The sequence below is a fragment of the Apis dorsata genome, unplaced genomic scaffold (assembly GCF_000469605.1).
Source record: "Apis dorsata unplaced genomic scaffold, Apis dorsata 1.3 scaffold_83, whole genome shotgun sequence".
Lineage (NCBI taxonomy): Eukaryota > Metazoa > Arthropoda > Insecta > Hymenoptera > Apidae > Apis > Apis dorsata.
This window is the reverse complement of record NW_006263381.1, coordinates 48,945-75,219: the sequence shown is the minus strand read 5'-3', so window position 1 is coordinate 75,219 and position 26,275 is coordinate 48,945. Positions and strand designations below refer to the sequence as shown.

Sequence of the window (26,275 nt, the reverse complement as noted above, 5' to 3'; positions counted from 1 at the left end):
TATATATATATATATATATACACATACACAAATCTATTCATGATATAGTGATTAATATTTCACATAATTTTATGAAGTTATACTCAAAGAATAAGATGATTCATATTTTAAATGATGTCAGTGTGCATTTTAAAAATTGTATTTTGTGTGACTTGTATGAATAAACATAGAATGAATGAATTAGTAATCATTGTATAGTATAAAAGTTTTGAATGTCCTATGAAAATTGTTCTTATCTGTAAACATCAAAATAAAGAATTAATGCAAATACTATGAAGTAACAATGAAAAATCAATGTAAGATAATTTTATTATATTTAAGAATACTGATTTATTTTAACAAATATGTATTAAGTCATGTAAAATGAATTACATATATCACATTGGAACAAAATTTTTTTGTATAATTAATATTATAAATTAATTAATATAAATTTGAAAATTATTAAATTATTTAAAAAAAAATTATATTTTTTATTATGTTTAATTAATATATTATGTAATATAATATCTAAATTAATATTTAAAATATATGTTCAATAAATTTATTTTATTTTTTTTAAATATATATCTTATGGATTAAAATTAATGAATATATATTAATTTGATATCAAACTTCGCGTAAATAGCATTATAAATGAGATATGAGATATAAACTTAACATTTAATGGAATTTTGTCTCATGTTTTGAAATATAAGTTGTAAAAAAAAATGTTTGATATTATTCTGTATAATTTAAAATCATGAATGAAATCTTGAATATATAAATTTTGTAAATTTTCTAAAAAACAACAAATAGTAGGAAAAGAAATAGAGTAATAAAAATATCGAAATCAGATTCAAAATATTACAAATAAAATTTATAAAAAAAAAAAAAATAGAAAGAAAAGAATAGAAATAGAATAAGAATTTATTATCAGCACTAATTTTTGTACTAAAGATATTTCTTCAAAGAATTATCTTTTTATCTAACAAAATAAATGGCATTAACGATCAATTCTATCTTTTATTTATTATTTTCTATTCTTTTTTTATGAATTTTATTCGTAGTATTCTGAAAATGACGCTAATTTCAGTATTTTTATCTATCTCTATTCTTTTCTTAGTATTTAATTTCATCACTATATTCTAGTTTTTCTACCAATACCAACAGTAATATAAGATAGTTACAATTACTTTTGTATCGTTTGATAGTTTAGAGATGGAATGATTAATTCATTTAAGATGGAACTATATTAATTGTTTTGTTTGAAAATATATTTGTGCTAATAAATTGAATATATCAAAATAATCAGAATATATATTGAATGAAAACTGTATGATCACATAATGTTGAAACACATTTTTCATGTAACTGCAATTATATTAATATGTTTATCAGAATCTAAGGTTAGAAATTTATAAAATAATAAAATTTAATTATTGTAATATATAATTTGTATAATTATAGGCGCAATATGATGATAAACGATGTAAATGTATTTGTCCTAGTCTTCCCTCTGTTATAAATACAACGCAATCATCATCAGAACGAAAAACATATATTATAAATGTTCCACCTTCTGAATGGTAATCGAAATATTTAATTAAGAGATTTAATTTTATATAACATATATAAAATGAAATTAATATAATATATCTTGATTTAAATTTCAATCCACAGTAAGTGTGAAAATGTTGTGTTGTCAAAAGTAGGGGATCAATTGAAAGGTAAAGAAGAAATATTTTGTTCAAGATGTGATTGCAAATATGAAAATAGAAACACCACTATTATTAAAGTAAATTTTATTATATTTAATTTAATAGAATATTTTAAAATAAACAAAATTTTTAAATAATTTATATTTTCAGATAGTGGTAATACTTGTTATTTGGGTTATATCTCTGTTGGTAATTTACATGTTATTTTTGATTTGTTTGGATCCATTATTGAATAAAAGGATTCATAAAGCTTCAACAAATATTGGTTACCATGAACACAATAATGAAGATGTATGTTATGATAAAATTTATTATTAGTTAATTAAAAGATATCAAATAATATATATTTAATAAATATATAATAATCATTTGTATCATTTTTGTTTTGATAGGATGATTCTTCAACAGCTCCTGGAACATTTCATGCTATGGGTGAAAGAGGTAATGTTTTAAATCGTGTTGGTCATCAACAAGATAAATGGAAACGTCAAGTTAGAGAGCAGAGACGTAATATTTATGATCGACATACTATGCTTAATTGAACTATACAGTTTTGTTTATAAATAGAATTAAATATATCAGATAACAATATAATGACTGTGATATTTATTTGATAGCATTTACAATTTAATTAATTAATTTAATACATAATAAATTTTTTTTAAATTATTTTACAAATGTATTAAATGATTAAAAATTAATAATATGATATAATATTGTAAAAAATGTGATCAAGGATATTATATTGATACTATATTGATATTGATTGCACCAAATATATAGCTAATAATTTCTAAATTTTTTCAAATAAATAAGAGATTAAAATGCATTATTTTTATTAATAATATATATATATTAATATATATATATATATGTGTATTTTTTTATGAAATATTTATTTAAAAATGAATTGAAATATTTTACAGAGTGATATTTATGAAATGTTATGTAAATAATAATATAGTAATAATAAGTTGCATTAACATAAATAATTTGAATTTATATAATTACAATTTCCATAGTACGAATAATTGATTTACTTAATATACATTTAATTTGTAGAAAAATCAACATTAATGAACGATTTTACTTATTTAAATTAATTTCTTTTTTAAAATTGTTTAAAATTTTAATATTGAAATATCATTTATCTTTGGGAACAGAATCAGATTCTGTACGTAAACTTTTTTCAAGCATATCTTTAATTGAATCATATAATGTTAAAACTAATGCTCCACCAGTTCCTCTAAGAATATTCGAAAGTGAACCTTTAAAAAAAGCTCCAATACCTTCTGTCTTAGCTGTTTTAATCCAACAATCTAATGTATTTTTATACATGACTTCTGCTCTTTTAAGTCCGGATTGCATCATCATACGTCTTCTAACTGTATCAAAAGGGTATGATATGATTCCAGCTAATGTTGTTACTGTCTATAAATAATATTAATATTAATATTTTTAATTATAATATATAAAAATTTGAAAATAGTAAATAACTTACTTGTGCAATTAAAAAGGTAATGTGTAAAGGAGTTTTTTTTGGATCAGGTAGTAAGTTTTTTGAAGTATCATAAAAACCAAAATATGCTGCTCTATAAATAATAATTCCTTGAACACTCACATTAAAGCCTCGATATAAACCAAAAACACCATCTGATTTGAAAATTTTTATTATACAATCACCTAGACCTTTGAATTCTCTTTTCTCTCCTTTTCCAATGTCTGCAGCTAATCTATAAAATATATTTATGTCTTAATATATCTATACTTATACTATATTTATATATATAACAATTATAATACCTTGTACGAGCAAAATCAAGTGGATATACAAATAAAAGAGATGTTGCTCCAGCAGCTCCACCAGAAGCCAAATTTCCTGCTAATTGTCTCCAAAATGCATCTTTTGGGACACCTTCTAAGAATAAAGCTTTGAATTTGTCTTTAAATGCAAAATTTAAAGCTTGAGTTGGGAAATACCGAATTACATTAGCTAAATTCCCTCTCCAAAAACTGAGGAAACCAGTTTCTTTTGGTATGCGAATGAATGCATCCATCATACCTAATAAAATTAAAAGATATAAAAATATTATTTTAATTTTAAAAAAATAATATTGAAATATAATATTGAAAAAATATACCTTTATACCGATCTTCTGGTCTTATTTGTTTTGAAGTATGTTGAACTTGGAGTAATAACTTTACTCTTTCTAATGGTGCAACTGCAGTTTTTGATACAGCTGCAGATATTCCACCAGCTAAAAAATCAATTAAAAATGACTTATATGCATCCATATTATAAATTTTTAAGAAATATATGCATCTTCAGAGAAAAATTGCAATTTGCAAATATGAAACTGATTTAAATTATAAATCATATTATAATACACGTTATATTATAATGTTAACATAATTTTATAAATCAAATACTTTTTATAACTTTATTTATACACAAATAATGAACAACATATTGAAAATATAAGACTTTTACAAATAAATATTAACCAACATCTGACATGAGCTTTTTTTACAACAATTTCATTTGTAACTTCTATTGTTTTTTTTATTTTGTTTTTGATGTACTTATAATAATGGGAAAGGTAAATGAATACACAAAAAATTTGATGTTAACGTTTAATCGTTTTTACATAAAATTAAATTTTTTTTTCATTAATTTAAGGCGTTAAATTGGTCATACAAATTTTATCATTAAAGCATTCAAATTTGTTTTAAGAACTATAATTATAATTTTTTTCGTACAAAGAGTTTCAGATCACAGTAAATTCTAAGCTAAAATCGACGCAAATATATTAATGTATCTTCAGAGGAAGAAAATATATATAATTAAACATTAAGTAAAAATATTTTTAATTTGAGAGACTAGATAAAAATACTTTACATCAAACCACATTGAATAAATATAGAATAATAATTGTTTCAATTCTAAAATGGTCATACTTGTTAATTATATCAATAGAGTTGAAAAGTACACAGCATATTTAGTGGAATGTTTCGGCACATAATGGCAAAGTTATGGACAAGACTGAACTAATATTGAATCAATATATCAATATATCTTGAATCAATATGACATTCAAAAGGATATATTTATATTTTTTTTCTCTTTTATTCCTAAGTGAATAAAATATTTGTTAAAAAATAATAAACGTGAATAAAATTTGTTAAAAAATATAATAAACATAAAATTTTAATACGAATTTAACTTATTATGTAAAAATGAAAATGATATTATAATAAATCTTCAATATAAATCAAATAAAATACTTATTCACTGCCTGTATATAATTTAGGCATTGCTATCTATTGTATAAAATTAAAATAATCAAATATATATATATGCGAATATTGTGCGAATATATTCACAATTTATAATAATTATATAATTTATTTTTAATAATATATATCAATTTAAATATACTTCTTTTGAAAATATTCATTCAAAATTGGCACTATGGAAAATGATTTTGTTATCTTTAATTAATTGGCAGTGAAAATACCGAACTTGTTGTTCAACAAAATATCAGTTAAGTTAAAATTTATAAGTTGACTTTAATATGCAACAGTATATTAAAATAAATGTGTATATCAAAGATTCATTCTATATTTCAATATTTAATAATGAATGTAAGAAATTCAAAATTTTTGTACCATTTGATTAAGCTGCATGAACAGACTGAAAAAAAAAATTATAATTAGGAAATTTTTTCTATTGATATATTATAAATATTAATTTTAATTAAGCATACTTTTGCAATATCCACGCCTGTTAAATTCTTAACCAATTCTGGTACACGTGTTACTATATTAAATACTTCTTCAGTTAATTTTTCTGCTCCGATAGTTCCATTTCCACTAGAAACCATTGTTATTTTCTTTGCTTGTGATAAAGGTGCTGCAACTTCAGCTGCAACCTGAAAAGATATAAGATAAAAAAAAAAATAATATAAAAGACATTTAGCTAAAAAAAATTAAAATCTAAATTTTTTTAAATTACTTTTGGAAGCGTATCCAGCATCATATCAATCATAGCAGCACTTTTATATTCATTCCATGCAGCAGCTTTTTTTGCCATTTGTTCTGCTTCTGCTGTGGCTTTTGCTTTAATAGCATATGCTTCTGCTTCGCCACGAATTTTGATAGCTTCTGCTTCAGCTTCAGCTTCCATTACTAAACGCATTTTATTAGCTTCAGCCATTTTTTCTAATCTGTAGACATATTTTAATAAATTGTTTAGTATTTTAATAAGTTATTTATTAATTTTTATTTAATGTTAATTATCTTACCTATATTTTTCTGCATCAGCAGGACGTCGAACAGTTGCATCCAGTTCTCGTTCACGTCTCATCATTTCTTGTTCTTGTACTGCAATTTCTTGTCCACGTTCAACTACTTTTATTTGCATTTGTTCTTCCATAATTCTTTGTTTAGTTTTCGCAGCTTGCAATTCAAATGCCATTTCTGCTTCTGCTTTCTATAATTAAAATACACATGACAAAAATTTCTAAAAAAAAAACAATATATTTATTTAAACAATAACATAAATAATAACCTACTTTAGTTTGTACTTCAACATCATATGCAGCTTTTTTTAATTCAAAATCACGCTGTGCTTTAGCAATCTCAGTATCATTAAGAAAACGAGCAGCCATTCTTTGTTCTTCAGCAATAGCTTCGCGAATTTGAGCATCTCTACGAGCTTCTGCTTCACCAATTCTTGCATCACGTTTTACCTCAGCAGTTCGGGCCATTCCAAGAGCTTTTAAGTATCCCTATAAATGATCATTAAATATATAATATTACAATTAATAATATTATATTTTCATTATAAATTTTGCATAATAACATTCATTTTAGCAATTACTTTAAATTCAACCTGAATTACAGAAAGACAGCATACAATAAGAATATCACACATATTTGAAACACAGAAATTTGCAAATGTGTACAATATTTGTGCTACCATTTAAGCAAGCATTTGAGATATGTTCTAATTCCCTTTTATTCAAATTGTTAATGATTTGTACTAATATTGTTTGAACAGCAGTGCAGTGGCATTATATGTAGTGATAAAACAAAATTTGAACGTACCTTTGCCCCCTGCAAGTAGCAAAACAAAAATGTATTCAATTTACAATGTATAAAAATTGGACTACATTAACTCATATAATAAAAAATTAATTATAAGTATCTCACAATCATCTAAAGGGGGACTTTTGATACTAAAAAGATTTCACATATATGTAAATATATACTATATTTTATTACTTTCAATTGTTTTGTATTTTTTGCATAAAAATTCTCCTTAAATTCAATCAAAATTAAATGTTTTTTAATAAAAAGAAAAAGATTAACTTACTTCTTCATCTCGAATATCTTTTAATGTATAGGATACAACAGTAATGCCCATATTGACTAGATCACTGCTTGCTACTTCAAAAACTTCTTTGCTAAATTTTTTACGATCTTTATATATTTCCTATATGATACAAAAACATAAGAAATTAAATAAAATTAATATTTATTTTTTATAATAATAATATAATAATATTTAAATTTATATATATTTAATATATAAGTTAAATTTAATATATCTTATTATTACCTCTACAGTCATGCTTCCCATTATTGCTCGTTGATGTCCTTCTAATGTTACAAGTGCAATATTATGAATTTCTTCTTCAGTTTTTCCAAGAAATTGTTCACATGCTGTAGATAACATTTCTTCATTTTGTCCTTGTATTTTAACCTTTGAATATATATTTAAATATTTTGTAAATAGATAATTAAATAGATATTTATTTATTCATATTTACTTATTTCATATTTAAATTTTAATTATATTAAAAATACATATTTTTCACTTTTACCTGTGCAATTCCTGTTACAGATATTGGTACACCTTGACAAGTATATACAGTTGGACTTTCTACTTGTAAAGTCATAGTATTTAATGAAATTCTAGAAAATATAAAATTTATATAAGATAGTATATTACAATTATTAAATATTTTATATTATATTAAATGGTTTTCTAACATAAAAATTCAATTTAAATATTTATTTATTTTATATAAATATAATAATTTACTTACTTTTGTACTTGTTGAACAATAGGCCAAACAAATACTCTACCTCCAGGTACTAATAAAGGTTTACTATAACAACATCCTAAAGAAAAAAAATTATCAATATATAATAATAATATACTATATATTATATATAAAATTTTATATTAATATTCAAATATAGCATTTAATTCTAGCATTTTACAAAAAGATATAAAGGAATAAATATATAATTAAATTATATATATATACAATATCATATCTCAATATTAAATATACAAAATTAATTAATCAATATATTACATAATTAATTTTTCTACTTTATGATGAACTCTGCCAATCAATTAATTGACAAAGTGCTCCTCCCATGTTATATTCAATGTGAAAAAGAAAATAATTTACAATATAAATCATTCTATATAATTACCGGATACTACGAGAGCTTCGTTTGGACCACAAGTAACGAATCCACAACTCATTGTCACAATTTTAAAAAAAACAATAGTTATTGCAAATTTAAAATGGATCGAATTTTAGTGTAATCCCTCTATAGTCAATTGATGTCGCTACAGTGTTGTCATTCTGCGAGATATCTGAATTTATGCCGCGTTTACAATAATTCATAGATACATATGCTTAAGTTTTTAGATTTATATTTTAATTTATACTTTATTTTAAATAATCATTTTTATAATATTGATTAAAATTTATTTTACATATATTATATATATAACAGAAATAATAATTCTTATTTATTTCTATATTAATAATATTAAAATCGTCTAAATTGCTTCTTAAATCTTTCATAATGATAATCATCAGTTGCCTTTTCTCCATTGTCTTTTCTTTTCCCTTTATAATCGTCTCTGGGAGCTATTATCTTTTTCCTATCATCAGAATCTTGTTTTGATTTCTGGAAATCTGTATCTTCTATATTAACTAAAAAAAATATGAAAAAATTATATTTATATATTATAATGATTTATAAAATAAATAAAATAAGAAATTAAATAAATAATATACATCTATTATGTTGTACGAAATTCACAGCCATATTTGTTGGTACAAATTGTGAGGGACCATCCTTTTTTCTATGTCTATCCCAAAGCAATTTTAACTTAGCTTCTTCTGTAGCTTCGATATTACGAATCTTTGCCCTAAAAATGTATTTTATGTTTTAGAAGGAAATATTCTTTTATATGCAATTTGTTAAAAAATTGAAACATAAAAATTTTAAAAAATAAAGAAATGTATTAAAATATATTCTAACATACTCTATTCCAAGATCTACTTCTGGTATACCAGATAACATTTGATTTGAAAGCATTTCTTCACTTCTATGTGCAGAACTTTGTCTTAAATGTTCAGGTACTGCTTGCAAAGCTGCTTCTTCTGGTGAACAATAAGATCCTTTATCATTATTTAATCCATTTTCTGTTTTGTCCTCATTTTTACTTTTTCTTTTTGATAATTCTTCTTCAATATATTTTACCCTAATCAAATTAGAAATGTTTAATTATCTATTTAATGAATTAAATGTACATCATAATTATAATATTCACATTTCTTCATCTTCATCTCGTTTATTAGTTTCTGCATTAAATTGTGTTCCAATTCCAGTTTCATATGCATCATTTTGTTTTAATTTTGTATTTTTCAATGCTGCCATATTTACCATTCCTCCAGTTTTTACATTAAATGGATCTGACTAGAAAAAAAAATTCCTTAGAAAAAAATTTTTTATATTTTGTTTATTAATTATAATAATATCATTATTACCATTATTACATCAGGTGTTACATTTTCTCCAAGGGCTAATCCAACGACATTAACACCTTTTGGTCGTTCACGAAGTTTCTGTATAATTTTCATTTCTTCAACTTTTTCTCTAAACATATATATATTTTTATTTTAATGAAATAATTTTATAATATTTTTCAATAAAATAATTATTCTACATTTATTTAAAATAATTATTTATCATTAAATATAATAATTTACCTGATAGATATTTCTTCATCTTCATTATCATCTTCATCCAATAAAACTTGTCGTTTTCTTAATGCTTTCTTATATTTTTTTTTAAATTTTATTTTATTCTCCTCTGAATTACTCATCTATTTTAATTAAGAAAAAAATCATAATTTTATATATTTATATTTATATATTTATTGTGATTATTTATTATAAATATAATTTTAAACTAATAATATTATATTAATATTACATTTTACATTAAATGTATATAATTATTTATACTATAAATATAAACAACATTTATAAATGCTTGTAGCCTTAAAAAACAATTATAAGTTAATACATGCTAATAATAAATAAGTTAATACATGAAAAAATATTTTATATATAATATAAATATAAATAAATAAATACTTTTATGATTGTTTACAAAAAGTATTTTTGTACTATATTAATAACAAAAAAAAATGATTCTATTCAATATTTGTATTCCATAAATCACAATAGTATTAAATGTGAATAATATGAAAAAATATCAATATATGAATTTATTGTCAAGTCTAGTAACTTGAATAGATATAGACAAGATTGGTATGTAAATATTAACTAAATATGTATTTTTATACTATTTACTGTTATATACATATACCATATAGAATATATACCATAGAGAACTATAGAGGATAAGGATAGAACTAAGGATAGAATTAGATAAAAATATTCTATAGTTATCTTATAAAATCTTATAAAATTTTGTATATTTTATATTGTGAAAAAATTAAAAGTTTTTTTTAGATATCATTAATATAACGTTTAAAATATATCAATTAATATAAAATTAATTCGATTTTATATTTTTATAAAAATTTGAAAAAAATAATTTCCGCAACTGAAGAATTAATTTGATTTAAATAGAATATTAAATAGATATGTAAAATTATATAATAAAAAAATGTATTATATATAATTATATATAATAAAATGTAATATTCTTTCTTAAATATAAATATTGTTCCCTTTCAAACTTATAGGAACATTTCCTATCTAAGATATATTTATTCCTTGTTCTTATATGTGACAAATACACGTGTTTCATATTTCAATATGAAAAATAAACCAGTTCGTCATAAAGAATTAAATACATTTCAGGTATAAAATATGAAGCAAATATATTTCAAATATAAAGTATTTTTTTTAATATAATATACAATATTTAATACAATATTTTTGGTATTTTTTTTATATAGTTTAAAACATTTTCCGAAAGAATAAATGAAATCGATGTTGATATATTTCATTATGTTTCACATCGAAACGAGGAAAATGATGAAGAAGCCGAAACTTATTTTTATCAAACACTTCAAAAATGGAATTTTCTTAACCTTACAGAAGGTTATTGCAGTTTTAAAAAGAAAGTTCGTAATATCATAACTCTTCCTCAATTGATTAATCAAAAGCAGTTCGTAATAGATACGTTAATAGAATATTTAGAGAAGAGAGATATTTTGTTTTTACAACCAATTTTAGAGTAAGTATTGTATTAAAAGTTTTATCAATTAATAAAGTTAAAAAATAATAAAAAGAAAGATTAAAAAAAATATATATATAAAATATATATATCTATTAATCATATAATCACATTTTTTATTGCAGATTAGTAGTGGCTGTATCAAAAGATTTGCAAAAAGATTTTTATGAATATTTTCCTAGATGTTTAATTGTTATTATTGATTTATTACGAACAAAGGATACAGAACAAATAGAATATACATTTACATCACTAGCTTATTTATTTAAATTTTTATGGAGATATCTAATTCAAAATATAAAAACTGTATTTGATCTTTTGTTGCCATTATTAGCAGATACACAACCAGCTTATGTAAATAGTTTTGCAGCTGAAAGTTTTGCATTTGTGGTACGCAAAATTAAAGATAAAGATTCTTTCTTAAAAACAATATTACATATTTTGAAAAATAATCCTAATGCAATATCAGGATGTGGTAAATTATTATTTGAAGTAATATCTGGTACACCAGGACAATTTCATTCATGTGCAGAACAAATGCTTTCATTATATTTCAATGCATTAAATAATGAATCTTTTAATCAAAATCTAATGTTTAAATTATTAAAAGAAATTATTGACTGTTTGCTACAAAATATATATCCACAGAAATGTCATATATTTTGGTCTGTATTTTTAAATGTTATGGACAAATTTATTGAAAAAACTAGAAATTTTCAATTAACAACTGGAAAGCAAAAAAGTTTAATTCTTTTGATGCAATTGTTGAATACAATTATAAATTATAAAAATGGAAAAATTGTTATAGATCCTGTATCATTGATTAAAAAGTTGGTTCAAATTTTAAATATTTTTGAAAATGAAAATGATGTATTGCAAGAAACTATAAATGTATCAGTTACTATTCTTTTGGCAACTAATGTTAAATTGATGCAAGAGACATCCAGTCAAATATTATTTAAAATTATGTCTGTGAAAGATATCAAATTATTATATGGTACTGTTGAAAGTTTAATGCACTATTCATCATTTGAAACTTTAATATTGCCTCATATAATACGACATAGCATCTCCATTGGTTTTAATGATGACATTTTAGAACTGTTTACTAAGATAATTAAAGTAAAAGCTCCCTTATGTCTTAATGGTATCAATTTGAATAAATGGACAAAATACATTTTAGATATACGAGGTGCAAAGTTTGATAGTATTAATTTCTGTCAAAAGAATTTAAAAGCTCTTTTAAATAATGATATACCAGTAAATACATTAAAGACATTAATTATTTTACCACATTTAAAACCTTTGCCAGAAGAATTTAAAGATATTTTAAAAAATGGAATATTATCTTTATATCAACGGATATTAAATAATATCAATATAGAAATTGAAATAAGTAAATTATGTTTGACATTATTAATAGCTTTGGAATCAGCAATTCATATATTGGAATTAGAAATTTTACAAAATTTTATGGAAATGAATGATATAAAAATATTAGACTTAATTACAAAATATCCTGATAATAAGTTCATCTTAAATGCAGTAGATTTATATATAACATATTTTAGTACATCACAATATCGAGATATTTATATAAATAGAATTATATTTGATAAGTTAAATAATAATATTGCACAGAAATTAAGTTCACCTTTTAGTGAAATCCGTTTAATAGTAACACATTTATATTTTTTATTTTCTAATATCAATGAAGTTGAATCTATTTTGAATGAAAAGAATAAAAGAAATCCTATGGAACATATGTATTTAGCAGAATGTGAATCTATATCTGTACAGACTTATAGAAGTAAATTGCTACATTTACAAACATTGTCATATGAAAGTGATGTAATGACAAATTTTGATTTGAAATATTATGAAATTCCTCTTCGATATTTATTGGGAAATCTATATATAAATTTTTCTTTATTGTGGGAACCTGTGAGCAAGATTATAGCTACTTATGCAAATAAAGACTGTGATCAATTTTGGCCTTTATTCTTAACAGAATTAAAATGTGATGAGAAATTAATTACAGATTATAAACCATTGTTTGAATGTAATATTATTTCTGAAATACAAAATGCAATACAAAAAAGCAACGATAAACCAGATTATAAAAATCATAAAATTCTTTTATGGAAATGTATGATAAATTTTTCTCATTTTTGTGAGATAAAAAACAGAGACATAACAGGTTTATTTATTGATTTTGTAAATGATAATTTTTTTAAGTCTAATTCTGAAGATGCCAGATATTGTAATATTTTGAAAATACAAGACTTAACTATTTCTAATAGCAATATGAAAATTGACAAAGAAAATGAAAGTGATAATGAATTTGAAGAATATAAAGAAAATGAAATAGAAGAGAAAGAACAAAAAGAAGTTACAATTTATAAAAATACAGAATTAAGACAAATAAATGCAGAAAATAAAGAAATAGTAAATAAGAATTATAAAGTAAAGCTTTTAATTGCTCAACTTGAAGTATTTGAAAAAATAACAAATCCAAGAACATTATACAGGGAATCAGAAATGCAGAAACTTTATTTAGATTTACTGTCTTCAAAAAATTCTGATATCCAAAGAGCTGCTTTAAAATGTCTTCTTACCTACAAATACAAATATTTATTACCTTATAAAGATAATTTGCTTAGTTTAATTAATGAAAAAAATATGAAAAATGAATTAATACGTTTTAAAATTGATAATGAAAGTAATATGATATTGGATGAACATCGCGATGAATTTATACCTATATTAATGAGGATAATTTATGCGAAAATGATTACAAAAACAGGAATGAGAACTGGTAGTAAAGCTGGAAGTATTCTAAAACGAAAAATGATTTTACGTTTTCTAGCTGGAATTCAAGAAAATGAAATGATCATATTTATAAATATGGCATTTAAACCTTTTAAAAAATATACATTGCTAGAATTAAATAAAATGGATAATCAACAAATTAATTTAAGACAACTTACACAGAATATTATTAATACTATTGATTTGAATAATGTTACACCACCTAAGCGATTACAAAGTGCTACAAATTTGCTTGCAATTTTAATAGAACAATCTGGTAGTAAAATGGGACAAAAATTATTACCTTATTTACTTGGTTTATTAATATGCATTCTGGCAGAAATAACTGGAATTTTACAAAATTCAGATAAAGTTCATGTTGGTTACTTAAGATTAATTAGAAATGTCAGATCAACTTGTATCTCAATATTAGCAAGGTTTTTTAGTCATTTTGAAAATTATGAATGGAATGAATATGAAATAGATGCCTTATATAATGTAGCCATATTTCCATGGTTGGAAAAGTTACCTATGGATGGTATTCATAGTCCTACTCCATTATTACGATTGTTTATGATATGGAGTCAAAACTCTCGTTATTATCCGTTATTTATAAAACATCGCGAAGATAATAAATCTATTAGTCCTCTTCCATATATAATGCAACTTTTATTAAATCCAAAAACAAATGCATCTGTAACTAATGCTATTCTCGAAATGATTGAAAAAATGGTAACATTACAAGATTATGGAAAAACGAATGAAAATAACATGGAAGTTGATACACCTTTTCTTCCTTTAATTCCTATAATTAATAATTTACTTGAAATAAATAAAGAAGCATTATCTAATGATGTCAATTATGGATCTATTATACTTCTTCCTCATGTATTTGATATTTTACAATATATTAAAAATAAACTTGAAAAATCGACTAAAAGAATAAGCAAATCAGAACTTGTAATTTTATCACGTATTTCAGAATTTGTGAAAGATGCAGATGCATGTAACATACTTCTTATTCTTACTTTACCAATATTAACTAAAAAAGCTGGAACTGGTGAAGAAGAAGAAATTATTATTGAATTAATTACAACTATAATAAATCTCGTAAAACAAGTGAAAAAATCAACAACACATATACGAGCAATGTTACCTTTATTAAGTACAATATCGACAATTTCTACTCGTAAACTTCTATTAGAACTTTATAAAACAATTGTTGAAAATTCTACTGAAGATGATCGTGAGACATTAATAAAAAATTATAATTTAATAAATGCGCTTAATGCATGGGATCATAGATGGATTGATCAACCAGATTATCAAAAAAGATTAGATGCATTTTCTGAAATTAATAATACAATGGAAAGGAATGAAATTACATTAGAATTTGGTGTAGCTATTATTCATAATTGTTACTATTTTCTTAAAAATGAATCAGATTTAGCATTGAGAGACAATGCAGGACAATGTCTTAAACTTCTTGGTTGTAAATTAGCAAAGAAATACAAAGAAAATACCGTAGATAGACGTTATTTGATCGATGATACAATTTTAGTACTTATAAGAAAAGGAATAACTAGTAAAATTGAAATTGTAAAATTTCAATCAATAGCTTTTTTGGGATATTTAGCTATGGAATGTTCAGATGTTCATCCCATTTTACGAGATTTATCGCCATTAACTAATAAAATAGATCTCGAAGTAGATTTCTTTGAAAACATGCAACATTTGCAATTACATAGAAGAGCTCGAGCATTACTTAAATTTTGCAATTTTGCAAAAACATTAAAAAAATCAATAAATCCACGGACATTAACACAATTTATTCTTCCTCTTGCTTCTTCATATTTGTGCAATGAAACTTATATACATAAACACAATATTATTGATGCTGCAATTGAAACAATTGGAACTGTATGTAAACTTTTACCATGGCATCAATACGAAATTATTTTAAAACATTATTTAGAAAAAATAAGAAGTTCCATTGAATTTCAGAAACAACTTGTTAGAATTATTGTTATTATTTTAGATTCCTTTCATTTTGATTTATCAAAATATAAACCTACTGAGGAATTTTCAATATCAAAATGTATTAAAAACATTTCTGAAAATGAAATAGTTTTTGATAAAAAGAAAGATGAAGATGAAAATATTGAAGAAAAAAGCAAGGAAAAAAATGATGAACAAAAAATAGAAGAAAAGTTAAACGAAGCTTTAAATTCCGAAAATATAAATAAAATTGAAGAAAAAGTTCAAAAAGAGACACAGGAAATACCTATTATAGAAAAACAGATAATTCTTTCACAGTATGGAGCACAACAAGTTATATTTAGTATATCAAAAGAATTGTTACCTCAATTACATCGTTCCATTATAGCAAGAACAAGTCGTGAAAATAGTCACAAAATTAATAAGAAGAAAATTACAATAGACAACGAGGAAGAAGAATTAATGCGAGTTCCTATTGCTCTTGCTTTTGTAAAATTATTACAGAAATTACCAGAATATTTTTTAGATATTAATTTATCAGGGTAAATATAGTATATATTTTTTCATATAAAATTAATAAATAATGAAAAATTATTAAAATATGGTAATTAATTGTTTCAGAATTTTTATGAAGTTATGTACATTTTTGAAATCTCGTTTAGAATCCGTACGGCGTATCACTCGTGAAATATTACAAAAAATTATGATAACTTTAGGTCCAAAATATCTTCATCATCTTTTAAGAGAAATGAATACCTTATTAACAAAAGGTTTTCAAGTTCATGTCCTTGCATATACAGTACAATCTGTATTAGTTGCTTTGAAACCATATTTTCAAAAATTTGATATCAATAAAAATCTTCAAAGCATTTTATCTGTAAGTATTATTATAAATACATTTTTTGAAAAAATTGTATATTTATTATATTGATAATTTAATTTTGCTTTATATTAGGTATGTAAAATAGATTTATTTGGTTTAACTGCAGAAGAGAAAGAAGTAATAGGAATCGTGAAAAATGTTGTAGAAGCAAAGTCTACAAAAAGTTTTGATATATTTCATATATTAGCACAATATATTACTGAATCATGTTTAGTAGATTTAATTTTACCATTAAAAGAAGTACTTATGAAAACCCATTCACATAAAACTGTGCAAAAAATAATAGAATGTTTGAGAAATATAGTATTAGGATTAGCTGATAATACTTTTATACCATTGGAACAAATGTTGATATTTCTTTATGGTGTAATTTCTGAAAGCATTCCTGAACTTAGACCCGAAAAAAATGATAAACTATTAACAGAAAAAGAAATAGAAACATTTAATAGACAGAAACCAGATTGCTTTATTATACCTCCAGAACCAAAAAATAAAATGGGCATAAAGGCTATTTCAAAAACATCAAAAAATACTAATGCCCATGTCATTATAGAATTTGGTTTAAAACTTTTTCATATTCTATTAAAAAGAGACAAAGTATCGAATGCAGATTTCAAACCTTTAATAGATCCATTTGTACCGCTCATAAGTGAATGTATAAGATCACAACATGTTAAGGTAAAATTATTTTATTTTTAATTTAAATAATATTTATAATTGACTGTGTTTAATATATCAATATTATATTTTTCTAGTTAACTACTTTAAGTTTACAGTGTTTAAACTGGTTGCTCAAAATGGATTTATCTTCAATACAAGAATCAATTTCAAACATATGTACATCTATTTTTGATTTATTACATAAATATGCAGCAGCAGGCTTAAGTAAAGGAGATAATTTCGATTTAGTAATGGCAGGTTTTAAATGTATGTCTGTAATTGTTCGTGATGTGAAACACTATGTAATTAATACAGATCAATTGAAAGCTTTGATCATGTATGCTGAACAAGACATGCATAATACTGATAAACAAGCCACAGCGTTTGGTTTACTCAAAGCAATAATTGCTCGAAAAATGATTCTTCCGGAAATGTATCTAGTTATGGAAAAGGTGGCTGTTTTAAGCATTACATCTGAATTAGAACATGTTAGATTACAATCTCGTTCTGTCTTTTATTCCTATTTAATGGAATATCCTCTTGGTAAACATTTAAATAAACATATAGCATTTTATTTGACGCAAGTTAGCTATGAAATGCAACCTGGTCGGCTTAGTGCTTTAGAAATGATTCATAATATTGTCACAGGATTTCCATTTGTAAGTATATTTATTTATTTTTTTTTTCTTTCTTTTTTTTTTTACCAATTACAAGAAACGAATCAGTTTCAATTTATTTATAATTTATTTATAATTTATAACTTTAGAAAATTTTAATTTTGAAATCAAGTCTTATATTTATAATGGTGGGTGCAAGATTAGTAAATGACGATGATCCAACATGTCGCAAATTGTGTGCCAAATGTATTAAAGAACTAATCAAACGTTTATCTTATAATCGAAGAAGTAAATTATTTGATATAATTATAACATGGTTAAAAGATATAAAGGTATTATTTATAAAATTGAATCTTAAAAATATATACACATATATTTTATTATTATTATAATATAATATTTTTTAGATAATGCATCGAACATTAGCTGCACAATTATGTGGTATATTTGTAACTGTAGAAAAAGATTCTTTTGATTCTCGTTTAAAAGAAATATTACCTCTTATTTTAAAACAATTTCATGCAAATTTTAATGATGATAATGAACCGGGTCGTTTTGTGAAAATTCATTCGGAAGAAAAAACTCAATTAGAAGTGCACAACATCAAAGATCCAGAAAGAATGAAAGATCATCATATGTTTCAAGTATTACAGTTGGTATTAAAAATATCAGCAAATTGTACAACATTTCTTAAAAATGAAGAATATAAAGAAGCTATTCATTTATTCGCTGGTTAGCATAATTATTTATTTATTACCTAATATACTTTATAATAGTATTTAATTTTTAAGTAATTTTTTACATTTCAGAATATAGTCAATCTTTACTGGCACATCCTCATACATGGGTTCGTTTAGCAGCTTCTCAAATGATTGGTTTCATTTTAGCTATTCTTGATGTTGATAAGATTATAGACATTATAAACAATCCAGAAAAATATGAAAAAGAAATCGGTTTCATATATTCCGATCCTATTACCATTATAAAAAGTTTAACTTTAGATTTAGTTGCACAATTACAGCCTGATATGACATTAGAAGAATTAACTGACCAGACTGTTAAAAACTTAATTTTTATTGCAAGAATTTTGAAATCTATAAAAAAAATTAATACAATTGCTATTGATCAAAATGATGAAATAAAATCAGATAAAAATCAGTTATCTCTTCCTTGGCTTGTTAGAAAATTGAGAAAAGCTGTAAATAAAGAAATAACTCAAACTCCTAAGTCAATAACAGTGGTAAATATTCATAATTGTTATATTATTTTTATATAATTTTAAAAAAATTATTGGAATATGAATTTATTTTTTTTTAGCGAATTGCTTTCTTTAAATGGGTGGCTGGTGTTGTGGTTACAATACCTATGGAATTCTTAAATATAATACTTTTTAACATCATGTCACCAATTGTGCGAGAAATATCGGCAGTAGAAGAAAAAAATACTACTTTAAGGCGATTAGCTAAAGAAGCGGCTATGATGATTAAAAAACGTTTAGATAATGAACAATACACTAAATTATTAAATCGAATACAACAGAATTTAGATATTAAGAAAGCAGAAAGAAGAAAAATTCGTACGCAACAGGTAATTTCTTATATTTTTTTATATTTTCATTATTTTTTATAAAATGAATAATAAAAATATGATTTATAAAATGATAATATACGATTAATATAATAATAAATGAAATAAATATATAATTTATAATACACGATAATAAACGAAAAAAATATCTAATGTTAAATTTTTTTTTATCGCAGTTTGTAACGGATCCGGAATTGGCTGCTAAACGTAAAATTGTAAGACAACAAAAAAAGAAGGAAGCTAAAAAAAGAAAATTGGATATAATAAGAGGGAAAAAAAATATCAAAAAAACATTTGAAAAAAAAATTGATATTTAGATGTCATATAAATAAATAAATTAAAAAAAATTTAAATATGTAAATATTATATTTGAATATGTACATAAATATATATTTAATTTTTTAAGTAATATTATACAGACATTGTAAAAATAAAATATAAGATATATTGAGAAATATTGTTTAATTTATTCTTATGATAATGTTATCTTCAAAAAATTTACGAACTTGAAGTATATTATTAAGTATAATTAAACTATTAATATTCGTCCATGAAAAGTTATTAGTTATTTCTTTAATTTTTATGCATAAGATATTTTACTTATATAAGAGATTATTATTTAGAGTTTAAATTTCTTGGTAAAGTAAAAAACAATCTTATCGGTGGTTCGATATAAAAAGACGAAGTTAGAATTGGAACATAAGAATTGATTATTTTTGAACGAAGAATTCAATTGATCGTCCAATCATTCTTCGTCTAACCAATTTTAGTTCGAACGTTTTCATTGATTGTTGAAGTGTTGAATTGTTGTAGAATCATAAACTTGTGTGCACGAAAACTTTATTTTAACTATGTTTGCCATCGTGATGTTAATTGTGATATTAATATTATCAATTATTTTTATAAAAATCAGAAAAGATACAAAACCATATCCTCCAGGTAATTGAAGATATTTTTTATGAGTTATATTATCCTATAAAATTAGTGGATCATTATTTTTGTAAATTACATTATCCTATAAAATTAGTCATCAAAAATATAAAATTGTATATATTTTTTTTTTTATTTTTTCATTTGAATATTATTATATTTTATTATATTTTTATAATAAATTACTATATTTTTGATTTTGATACAAAGTTTTAAAGACATTATTGTTTAAAATATTTTATTTGTTTTTTCACAAGAACATAGAATTATCACATTTAAAATTAAAAATATTAAATTATTGTTTAAATCACAAAAAATATAATCATTTTGTCACATACATACTATTTAAAATTATTAATTTAATATTTAATATATTTAATTTAAAATAATATTTAAAAAATACGTGAGAAATAAAAAAATGGAAGCTGCTAAGTAATTCATGCAGACATAAATTGTAATCGATTTCATTTGATCAATTTATTTAATTAGTTTAATTTCTTTGGTGGCATTAATTCTGTTGAAAGTTATTTACTTATTTTTTTCAAAGTATTTATATTTCTTTCAAAATATTTATTGTTTTATATTCTTAATTATTATTATTATTATTTAACATTTGCTTTGTTACGTACAGTAGTACACTTAATGTTTGCATTTTTGGTTATTTAAGCATGCATCACTATCCCCACCAATTCTTGACAAAGGGACAGAATAAGCTTCGAGCAGTGTAGTTTATATCAATATTCACTCACATTTATTTCCTTTCAATTCAATGAAATTATAAAGATCAGAAAAGTTACCTTAATCAGAAAAGTTAACTTAAAAGTTAACTTAACTTAAATATTTAATCCCAACTGCGGATACTACTACATATATTTTTATATTTATTTATTTTTAATTATCACTTATATTATTCGATTTATGAATAAAAGTTTAGTCAAAATTATTATTATATTTGTTTATTGATCTATTTAAAAATCTATTTTTTTTATTTATCTATTTATCTATTTATCTATTTATCTAGATTATTTAATAATCTAATTTTTTAATATATTTTTTTTATTGAATGTGATGGCTTTCGATAATCAACATTTATATTGAAGATTTTGACAGTTGAATTTTTAAAAGTTTAATATAATAGATAAGAGTTTAATATATTAATTAATATTAATAAAGTTTAATATAATAGGTAGATTTTTGATCTTTAATATGATAGTAATATTAAATAAAGTATTAATCTTTAATATTGGTATATTAATGTTAAATAAATGATAATGTTATAAATGATATTTTTTTTCTTTTTTTAAATCTCGATTATTTTTTAGGACCATTTTCATGGCCCTTTATCGGCAATCAGTTTCTATTGAAACGTTTAACACGTGAATTTGGAGGACAACATAAAGCATTTTTGGAGCTCTCAAAACGATATAATAGTGATATTATAACTGTGAATATTAGTCATGAGAAAATAATAATCATTTCTGGAAGTAAATTTTGTGATATGATATTGCAAAACGAGGAATTCCAAGGGCGTCCTTGGAATGAATTTATTAAAATTCGAAATATGGGCAAGAAACAAGGTACATTAAAATTTGAATCTATTTTAAAACAAATTTCGAATATTTAGTTTTATAATTATACAATTTAAATTTTATAATTCTTAAAATAGATAATAAAATTTAAAATATTCATTTTTAAATTTGAAGTCACATTATAAGTACAATATTTTGAATATAGAAAATATTTCGTTTAACTGAATAAAATATTTTAGAGAAATTGAAAGAGATTGATTATCAAAAAAATATTTTTATAAAAATTCAATGGAACAGTATAAATATTTTTTTTATAGGTCAAATAAGAAAGATTTCAATTTTATTTTTTTAAATTAAAAATTATATAATTTTAAATGTATTAATCAATTTATCTGGAGCTTTTCTTATTTGAAAATTTTTCGAAATTTACTTACTTAAAAATGAAATTTCAAATTAAAAAATTTTATTTTATATTTTCGATTTATTTCTTATATAGAATCATTTATTATGTATTGTACTATTAGTTATGAGATCTTCTATAATGATAAAAACTTAGTTATAAGATCCTATGTAATATGATTCATTTTTATTAAAAATATGAATTATAATATATTATCTTATAATAAATTAGGAAAATATATTAAATATTATAGTGAGATAGATAAAAAATAAGAAGGAATAAATTTTTACCGATAATTTACTCATGTCTAATTGAAAATTGATTAATGAATAATAAATTAACCAATTTCATTTATAGTTGAAAAATTTTCTATATGTACTTTATTCCTAAACAAAAAAATTTTTCTTTTCCAATTTATTTTATTTGCATATAGAATTATATAGATTATTATATCACTAATTATCAAATACTCTGTATAAATATGATTTATTTTCAATTAATGATATTATCATTTCTTATTGAAAGGAATCACAATGAACGATGGACCAGAATGGAAAGAATTACGAAATTGGATGATGCGAACCATGAAGATTTTCGGTTTTGGAAAAAGTGAAATGATTAAAATGATTCAAAATCAATTAATCATATTTTCAGAAAACTTGAATAAAAATAAATTACATCGATTGAAACTATTGTTTGTACCAGCTGTAATTAATGTCCTCTGGAATTTTACAACGGGAGAATTAACGGCATTTGATCAACAGCAGAAGTACAAACATGAATAATTATATATATATATATATATATATATATGTAAAACACAATGAATCGTGATCGTTAGTCCTTTTTCCCAATGTTTCTTCGTAGATTAGAATATTTTCTCGACTTGTTGGAACGTCGATCGAAATGCTTCGATATCACAGGTGGGCTTCTCTCCGCTTTCCCTTGGATTCGTTACATTGCACCTGAGATCTCAGGATATAACATTATATGTATGCTGAATAACGAGCTCAAGGATTTCTTAATGGTGTGTTCATTCCGTATTCAATTATGAGTTTATTAAACACAATGTTCAACAATTAAGCCGTTATATGAAAATTTTTCTCACGCAGAAAATTATTATTGACCACAAAGAGAAATATAGTCTAGGAAAGGAGGCAGATCTAATTGATATGTTTCTTCAAGAAATGAAAAAAAATGAGGAATCCACCATTTTTACTGGTATAATCAAATTCATATAATATTTCATTCATACTTGTATAGATACTTGTATGTAGATTTACGATATTTTTTTTAAAAATGTGTGAATTTCTAATAGGAATTCATAGATTTCAAAAGAAAACATTTTTGATTTAATTAAAAATAATAAATTTTAAATTTTCTTTTAATTTTAAAAATACTAATATTTTCTAATATGTATTAATAAAAATATGTTAGCCTATTAATAGAAATAGCTACAAAAGAGAAAGTATTTTCACTAGAAGTTGTCATACAACCCCATCGAATGTGCACATGTAAATATATATATTTTTCTGTAATAATTTTTAGACGAACAATTAATGATGATATTAATCGATCTTTTTCTCGCTGGTTTTACTACTACAAGCACGTCTTTGGATTTTTTGTTTTTAATTATGACACTGTTTCCGGATGTACAACGTAAAGTGCAAAAAGAAATTGATTCAGTAATTCCACGCGATAGACTTCCCAACATGGAGGACAAAGCAAAGTAATTGAATTTAATGTTAAAAATAAATTTAATAATGTTAAAAATTATTATGCATATAAAATTTTAGACAAAATTAATTCAAATTTAGTTGAATTATTTGAAAAAAAATAAATTATTCTATTTACTCTGTATTATTTTTTTGAAATTTTTACATAGAAGGATAAAAGAATATCTGATGGATATTGGAGGATTCAATACGTATGAAAATAAAAATTCTTTATTATAGACTTCCATATGTCGAGGCTGTAATAAATGAAACATATCGATTATGGCCAGTATTCCCTATAATTGGACCACGACGAGTTCTTTACGATACGAATATTGATAAATACATGATACCGAAAAATACCACTGTTTTATTCAATACATATTCTATCAATAAAGATCCTACTATTTATCCAGAGCCAGATAAGTTCATGCCTGAAAGATTTATTAAAAATGGAGTTTTTATACCAGATGAATATTCTTTACAATTTGGAAAAGGTACAAAATAGAAATTAATTTTTTTTACAATTGTAGAAAAATTAAAAATTTTATGATACAGTATATTATGGCTCACATGATTAAATGAAATAGTGACTTAAAACTTGATTTTACTATGATCATCTATAATTTTTATAATTTTAATTATATTAATGTGTTTTTTTTTTTTCAGGAAAAAGACGATGTCCAGGTGATATATTGGCAAAAGCTACGATATTTATTTTATTTGTTGGTATAATGCAGAAACATACTCTATTACCAGTTCCTGGTAAAGGACCATATTCTATAGAAATTAATAGTGGTATAACATTGGCGCCACAACCTTATGATGTATTAGTTGAAAAACGATAATTTTTTAAATCTTTGTATTTTCATTTTCGATGAATATATTTTTGAAAGTTGCCTCTAAACAAAACTCGTCTTTTTTGAACTAAAATAAATTAAAATAAAAAACACGAAATATTATTATTGAATTTAAAAAAAAAATATGAAAAAGAAATACAAATTTCATTTATTATAAAAAAATGTTAATTGCTCACTATGAAGAAATAATAAAACTAAAATAATAAAAATAAAATAAAATGTATTATTTCATACTTGTTTGTAATATCCAAGTTATAAACGTATATATAATTTTTAGATTAGATTGTTCTAATGATAAATTGTGATAAATAATAATAAAAATATTATTAACACATGTAAAATATGACGTTTTTCGGTTTGAAGTAACTTCACCCATAGATAGAAACCAGTTTATTTGATTTCAACAAATTTTTCTTTCCAATATTGTTTATTGTTTCTACCGCATGAAAGTTGCTTTAAGCGTCGTTTTACGTGTTCGACGAAATCAGCGCGTTTCACAGAAGTCCAAATGTACCTTCACTTGTGCACCATCACACGTGGAGATTCACTCCTTTTATACCGGGTTTCAACATTTCAACGTGTCAAATATTCTTTATTGCTGAAAAATGGACTTTGCAAGATCAATAAATATATTGTATGATATAACAAACTTTTATTATATTATACAAATATTTTTTATAAATAAAAACTTATTATCTTATATTTATTTAAAATATAATAGTTTCTCGATTATTTCTAATATGAAAAGAGATTAATTAGATAATTTTATTTCTTAGATCAACAAATAGATGTAATCATATTGTAATATCATTTTTAGAGTGTAATATATCCATTATCTAATATATAATTATGTATATCTAATATACATAATATTACAATTATTTATTAAATTAAATTTTTAAAAAAAGTGTAAATAAGAGTATGATAATGATACAGTTTAATTATGTCTTAAAAATTATTAAAAATTATTATTATATGTTAAATATGATATGAT

The 26,275-nt window shown here is 22.6% G+C and overlaps 5 protein-coding genes across 13 annotated transcripts; 3 read left to right on the top strand and 2 right to left on the bottom strand.

Moving 5' to 3' along the window:
• The first annotated feature begins 1,145 nt into the window (after window positions 1-1,145).
• Window positions 1,146-2,294, top strand: LOC102671791 (uncharacterized protein CG1161). Its single transcript, XM_006611089.2, has 5 exons — window positions 1,146-1,388; window positions 1,450-1,568; window positions 1,663-1,777; window positions 1,851-1,991; window positions 2,093-2,294. The coding sequence occupies exons 1-5, from the start codon at window positions 1,329-1,331 to the stop codon at window positions 2,240-2,242; spliced, it is 585 nt and encodes a 194-aa protein (XP_006611152.1). The 5' UTR covers window positions 1,146-1,328; the 3' UTR covers window positions 2,243-2,294.
• Window positions 2,295-2,783: 489 nt separating this feature from the next.
• Window positions 2,784-8,390, bottom strand: LOC102671473 (flotillin-1). 7 transcript variants are annotated; one of them, XM_031508361.1, is made up of 12 exons: window positions 8,214-8,390; window positions 7,814-7,889; window positions 7,589-7,679; window positions 7,324-7,467; window positions 7,078-7,197; window positions 6,275-6,490; window positions 6,005-6,192; window positions 5,716-5,926; window positions 5,464-5,632; window positions 3,504-3,630; window positions 3,198-3,433; window positions 2,829-3,127 (listed from the first exon to the last, which is right to left on the bottom strand). In XM_031508361.1, the coding sequence occupies exons 1-12, from the start codon at window positions 8,263-8,265 to the stop codon at window positions 2,844-2,846; spliced, it is 1,914 nt and encodes a 637-aa protein (XP_031364221.1). In that variant the 5' UTR covers window positions 8,266-8,390; the 3' UTR covers window positions 2,829-2,843. The 7 variants fall into 7 exon arrangements, with proteins under 7 accessions (XP_006611148.1, XP_031364221.1, XP_006611149.1 ...); XM_006611086.2 differs by lacking the exons at window positions 2,829-3,127; window positions 3,198-3,433; window positions 3,504-3,630 and adding exons at window positions 4,326-5,394; window positions 6,810-6,818 and having other exon boundaries at window positions 5,468-5,632; window positions 8,214-8,388; XM_006611088.1 differs by lacking the exons at window positions 2,829-3,127; window positions 3,198-3,433; window positions 3,504-3,630 and adding exons at window positions 4,326-5,394; window positions 6,810-6,818 and having other exon boundaries at window positions 5,468-5,632; window positions 7,810-7,889; window positions 8,214-8,373.
• A 32-nt stretch (window positions 8,391-8,422) lies between these two features.
• Window positions 8,423-17,315, bottom strand: LOC102671113 (telomere length and silencing protein 1 homolog). 3 transcript variants are annotated; one of them, XM_031508362.1, is made up of 7 exons: window positions 17,310-17,315; window positions 9,788-9,903; window positions 9,566-9,674; window positions 9,349-9,494; window positions 9,061-9,279; window positions 8,810-8,943; window positions 8,423-8,725 (listed from the first exon to the last, which is right to left on the bottom strand). In XM_031508362.1, the coding sequence occupies exons 2-7, from the start codon at window positions 9,901-9,903 to the stop codon at window positions 8,559-8,561; spliced, it is 891 nt and encodes a 296-aa protein (XP_031364222.1). In that variant the 5' UTR covers window positions 17,310-17,315; the 3' UTR covers window positions 8,423-8,558. The 3 variants fall into 3 exon arrangements, with proteins under 3 accessions (XP_031364222.1, XP_006611146.1, XP_031364223.1); XM_006611083.2 differs by lacking the exon at window positions 17,310-17,315 and adding an exon at window positions 10,132-10,150; XM_031508363.1 differs by lacking the exon at window positions 17,310-17,315 and adding an exon at window positions 10,021-10,039.
• Window positions 10,070-20,302, top strand: LOC102670973 (small subunit processome component 20 homolog). Its single transcript, XM_006611082.2, has 11 exons — window positions 10,070-10,098; window positions 11,016-11,291; window positions 11,417-16,642; window positions 16,722-16,977; window positions 17,056-17,661; window positions 17,739-18,302; window positions 18,410-18,592; window positions 18,668-18,992; window positions 19,070-19,500; window positions 19,578-19,847; window positions 20,024-20,302. Exons 1-11 carry the CDS (start codon window positions 10,070-10,072, stop codon window positions 20,162-20,164), a joined length of 8,307 nt encoding a protein of 2,768 aa, XP_006611145.2. The 3' UTR covers window positions 20,165-20,302.
• Window positions 20,303-20,698: 396 nt separating this feature from the next.
• Window positions 20,699-25,435, top strand: LOC102681845 (probable cytochrome P450 305a1). The gene is made up of 8 exons (XM_006611079.2): window positions 20,699-20,786; window positions 22,100-22,354; window positions 23,232-23,475; window positions 23,574-23,733; window positions 23,819-23,927; window positions 24,255-24,435; window positions 24,662-24,918; window positions 25,091-25,435. The coding sequence occupies exons 1-8, from the start codon at window positions 20,699-20,701 to the stop codon at window positions 25,267-25,269; spliced, it is 1,473 nt and encodes a 490-aa protein (XP_006611142.1). The 3' UTR covers window positions 25,270-25,435.
• The last annotated feature ends 840 nt before the right edge of the window (window positions 25,436-26,275 follow it).